A 5,347-nucleotide genomic window follows, 5' to 3' on the forward strand; every position below is an offset into this window, starting at 1 on the left:
CCCGCCCTGCGCATTGGTATTGGCGCTTTTTTCTAACAGTAGCTGTACAATCTCCTTATGACCTGTAAGAGAAGCAGCCTGGAGAGCATTGCCATAATACCCGCCCTGCGCATTAACATCGGCGCTGCCCTCTAGCAACGACTGCATAATCTCCTTATGGCCTTTAAGAGAAGCAGCCTGGAGGGGATTGCCATAATCCCCGCCCTGCGCATTAACATCGGCGCTGTTCTCTAACAGCAACTGCACAACCTCCTCATGGCCTTGATAAGAAGCAGCATAGAGTGCACTGCCATCATAGCCGCCCTGTATGTTAACATCGGCGCCATTACCTAGCAGCAGTTGCACAATCTCCTTATGGCCTTGATAAGAAGCAGCCTGGAGAGCGCTTCCGTAAACCTCACTCTGTGCATTGGTATTGGCGCCTTTTTCCAACAGCAGTTGCACAATCTCCTTATGTCCTTGATAAGAAGCAGCTTGGAGAGCGCTTCCGTAAACCTCACCCTGTGCATTGGTATTGGCGCCTTTTTCCAACAGGAGTTGCACGATCTCCTTATGTCCTTGACAAGAAGCAGCCTGCAGAGCATTGCTGTAGTCCCCATCCTCTCCATTGGTATTGGTGCCTTTTTCCAACAGAAGTTTCACAATCTCCTTATGGCCTTGATAAGAAGCAGCCTGCAGAGCATTGCCATATTTCCCGCCCTGCGCATTAACATTGGCGCTGTTCTCTAATAGCAACTGCACAACCTCCTTATGGCCTTGATAAGAAGCAGCCTGGAGGGGATTGCCATAAACCCCGCCCTGTGCATTAACATCGGCGCGGTTCTCTAACAGCAACTGCACAACCTCCTTATGGCCTTGATAAGAAGCAGCCTGTAGAGCATTGCCATAAACCCCGCCCTGCGTATTAACATCGGCGCGGTTCTCTAACAGCAACTGCACAACCTCCTTATGGCCTGTAAGGGAAACAGCCTGGAGGGCATTGCCATATTTCCCGCCCTGCGCATTAACATCGGCGCTGTTCTCTAACAGCAACTGCACAATCTCCTTATCGCCTTGATAAGAAGCAGCCTGCAGAGCATTGCCATATCTCCCGCCCTGCGCATTGGTATTGGCGCTTTTTTCTAACAGTAACTGCACAATCTCCTTATGACCTGTAAGAGAAGCAGCCTGGAGGGCATTGCCATAATACCCGCCCTGCGCATTAACATCGGCGCTGCCCTCTAACAGCAACTGCACAACCTCCTTATGCCCTGTAAGAGAAGCAGCCTGGAGGGCATTGCCATATTTCCCGCCCTGCGCATTAACATTGGCGCTGTTCTCTAACAGCAACTGCATAACGTCTTTATGGCCCTGATAAGAAGCAGCCTGGAGGGGATTGCCATAATCCCCGCCCTGCGCATTAGCATCGGCGCGGTTCTCTAACAGCAACTGCACAACCTCCTTATGGCCTTGATAAGAAGCAGCCTGCAAAGCATTACCATATCTCCCGCCCTGCGCATTGGCATTGGCGTCTTTTTCCAAGAGCAACTGCACAATCTCCTTATGGCCTTGATAAGAAGCAGCCTGCAGAGCATTGCCATATCTCCCGCCCTGTGCATTGGTATTGACCCTTTTATTTAACAGCAACTGCACAACCTCCTTATGACCTTGATAAGAAGCAGCCTGGAGGGCATTGCCATAATCCCCGCCCTGCGCATCGGCATTGGCGCCTTTTTCTAACAGCAACTGCACAATTTCCTTATGGCCTGTAAGAGAAGCAGCCTGGAGGGCATTGCCATAATACCCGCCCTGCAGGGAATTGCTATAATACCCGACCTGCGCATTAACATTGGCGCTGTTCTCTAACAGTAATTGCACAACCTCCTTATGGCCCTGATAAGATGCAGCCTGGAGGGCATTGCCATAGACCCCGCCCTGCGCATTAACATCGGCGCGGTTCTCTAACAGCAACTGCACAATCTCCTTATGGCCTGTTACAGAAGCAGCCTGCAGACCATTGCCATATTTCCCACCCTGTATATTGACATTGGCACCATTCCCTAACAGCAGTTGCACGACCTCTATATGGCCTTGATGAGCAGCAGCCTGGAGGGCATTGCCATAATCGCCGCCCTGCGCATTGGAATTGGCGCCTTTCTCTAACAGCAGTTCTACCGTGCGTTGGAGACCCGCTGAGGATGCGTAGTACAATGGAGTCGCCATTTTCCCACATAGATTAGGTTCTTCAACCCAAGGCCGATCCGGGTCAAAAAGCTTACCCCACACTCTATATGCTTGCTTTTCCTGGAGGAAGAAGTTCAAAACACTTTCTTGAACATTCTTTTCAGTCTCAGCTCGCCTTGCATTGTCCATCCAATACTGCGCGGCATATTGTGCCAGCGGAAACTTTGCCTTGATCTTGTAGAGTGGGCTCTGCTCATCTATATACGACAAATATGTCAGGCAGGCCACCGACATCTTGCTGTGCGACTTCGACATATCCAACCGCCCTTGCCACTTGCCGTGTCGCTTAGGATGGATGAGGAAATCCCTCGCCGTCTCGTGCATAAATGACAACTTTGAGTCGTAGACGTTGATGAAGAGGCCGCATAGATTTGTTACGGTGCTCTTGAAACCCTTTCTGGACCATAACTTTGACTCCAGGGCGTCATGAGAAATAGAATGTCCATTATGCAAAGCTAGGGTCAAAGCTATGTTAGCTTCATCAAGAGTCAGAGGCCGTGCCGCAGCCAGAACAATCTGAAGGAGAGTCTCCGTCTGTAACTCATTTTTGCTTCGGTCTAGAATCTTTTCATATGCTTCTGATACCCTGGAGGGCAGATTAGAGAGGAGTGCTTCCACGTCAGATCGCCTGCCATATTCACCTGGGCTCTGCTCAATAATGTCGAATATAAGGTGTAGCCAGAGGTATGTGCGGTTCTCCATACTCTTTAGTTTCTGAGAAATTGTTTGGCGGTCATCCTCCCCAAAATCACGTGCAATTTCATCCAGCTTAGCATCAATGACTAGATTTATCTCTTTGCTGATCTGGAAATACCTTTCATCGCCATCAAGCCGTAGATATGTGGTTTGATTAGAAAGTTTTTTGAAAGATGTCTCCAGGTCGTCGTATGGGCGACTAGTGATTAGGAACTTGAGCTTTGAAAGTGAATTAGAGGGACGCCAGGGCTGGCAATAGAACTCTCTCAGCTTGTTGATTAACTGCCGCCTGCTAACTGCATTGCATTCGTCCAGTGCATCAAGGACACAAACAATTTCACCAGCATCTGGCAAGTTGGCGCAGCCCTCAAGGATTCGCCATAGTTCAGAAAAGTTTTGGGTTAAATCTTTGCCATAGTTCTTATGACTGGGGAGTGCGTGCCTCATTAGGCTACTGGCAGGATTATGCGTGAAGAGCTGGTGGAGTATTGTGCACAAAGCATTAGTCGCGTACATGCGGCGTTCTTCTCCATCCTTGAAAAAAAAATAGCACACGGTCGATGTCGTGATGTTTGTAGACAGCCGCCGCTCATCGACTAGAGCCCGTGACAAAACCGATTTTCCACAACCAGGGCCAGCAGAGACCCAGAGAAGACTCGAAGTGTTGCTGCCCCGCCATTTGCGAAATCTGTCGTCCGTGAAGAACCATTCACATGTTCCTTGGACCCTTGGTGGATGGAAATCTTTATAATCTTCATAGCAAGAAGCAAGAACTTGAAGAAGGTTTCTCTCCTTCTGATCTTCATAGTTTGTCTGGCTCTGTTTCCTACCCGTTTCCAGAATCATTCTAATTTCATCAAGAATAGCCCGCGAGTCCTGCATCTGTTGCAGTTGACTGTCTCTTTTCTGCCGAATTTCCTCTGCTTCAAGAGGTGGGATGTAGCTGCTGCATCGTTTACTCAAGTTGTTGATATCTGCTGCTTTTCCATCCCAATCATTCCAACCAGTTACATTTCGCCATGCGCGGGATAGTTGAGCTTTTGAAAGATGGCATATGGCGCGCGCCTGATATTCAATTATCTCTGCATAGAGCTTGACTAAGGGTTGCATAAGGTCCTGGTACTCTTGTCGATGCGGGGACCTAAGATACGTCTTTTCACAGATTTCCCAATAGATTTGTACGTCGCTGATAGAATTGAAGCCTCTCAACATGGCTTCAATCTTTGTAGTCCCGCTTATAAGTAGCTGTCAAAGTAAGTATTAGCTGAGAAAGTTGGAGGTTCATGTACCTACAGGGAGAAGCAGTGAAACACCGCACCACGCCAATGCTGCATATGGCTGAGCGCTCAGAGCATCCTTGACTATCGGGTCGGACCAGAGGAGGAACTTCACCAACTTTTCGGCCTGCTCTCGTACTTTCACCTCCTTCCCTAGAAGCGAGACTTGCCATTGCTTCTTCTCCCGATCATTCAATAGCTGCTTTACGACTGATTCGACCGACCGCGAAGTTGACAGGTCTTCATGATTTGCAGCAACGCCTTGCACTGAGGCCAGGTGCTTCTTGTAGTCTCCCATAAGCTCGGGTTCGCGGATTTGCAACATTTTGAAAGCCTGAGTCCACGGTTCAAAGTCGTTGCTCGGCTGAAGAGGGGCCGCGTCGAATACAATTTCCTGAGTAGGAGGACCTGGTGAGGCGGAAGCGGCATTTGGCGGCAGCGGAGCACACAACATGACTTGGCTGGGAGACTGTACTGTGGTTGCCATGATTGGGGAACTTTTAGCAGGTCCTCCCTCCAATAGCTCTGCGGTCGAAGAGGAGACTCCGCCGCCTCGTTTCGACCCGCCGGCCTTTTCCTTCTTTCTTAACTTAGAAAGACAGCGCATCCTTTGGTTGATTAATTTTCGTTGGGGCGCAGTCACACCGCTAGTGGGTTATCTGTGGGTTATCTGATGGCTGTCTGAAGAAGTATTTATCGAATGAAGTCATGATGTCACTTTCATGACTGATAGGGAAATTGTCAACCGGAGGAGATCGCTCCTTACTAATCAAGCATACAGCACCTCTGTCAACCACTAGTACGAGTACACAGCTCATCCGAGCTCCGCCAGAGCTCATATGAGCGTCACCGCTAACGCACGTGATTTCAAGGCCACGTAATGCCAACGCCACGTAATGTGTCGGGGCATACTGCCCTCCAGTACCGCCTGCCCCTGGGGTTCGACCTCAATTAGTCATCATTTAGTAAGCTATTATTTAGATAGGCTGGCCTGATAGACCTCGGCATGGGTACCCATTGGGTAGAGGCCTCTGCCCATTACCCATACCCATAGGCCCATGGGTACCAAGGTACTACCCATTTCCCGCCCATGGGCGGGGTCCACTACCCATGGGTAACCCATGGGTAACCCATGCATGCATAATCATCCT

At 49.6% G+C, this 5,347-nt stretch overlaps 1 protein-coding gene across 1 annotated transcript; it reads right to left on the reverse strand.

The window, feature by feature from the left end:
- Window positions 1-48: 48 nt before the first annotated feature.
- On the reverse strand, window positions 49-4,683 carry BDW70DRAFT_165260 (ankyrin repeat-containing domain protein; the record flags this gene model as incomplete). The annotated part of the gene is made up of 2 exons (XM_073741699.1): window positions 49-4,164; window positions 4,213-4,683. Coding segments are annotated over 2 exons (4,587 nt in total), but the record flags the coding sequence as incomplete, so codon positions are not given.
- Window positions 4,684-5,347: the final 664 nt, after the last annotated feature.

The sequence above is a fragment of the Aspergillus foveolatus genome (assembly GCF_047715535.1).
Source record: "Aspergillus foveolatus strain CBS 279.81 unplaced genomic scaffold BDW70scaffold_269, whole genome shotgun sequence".
Classification (NCBI taxonomy): domain Eukaryota; kingdom Fungi; phylum Ascomycota; class Eurotiomycetes; order Eurotiales; family Aspergillaceae; genus Aspergillus; species Aspergillus foveolatus.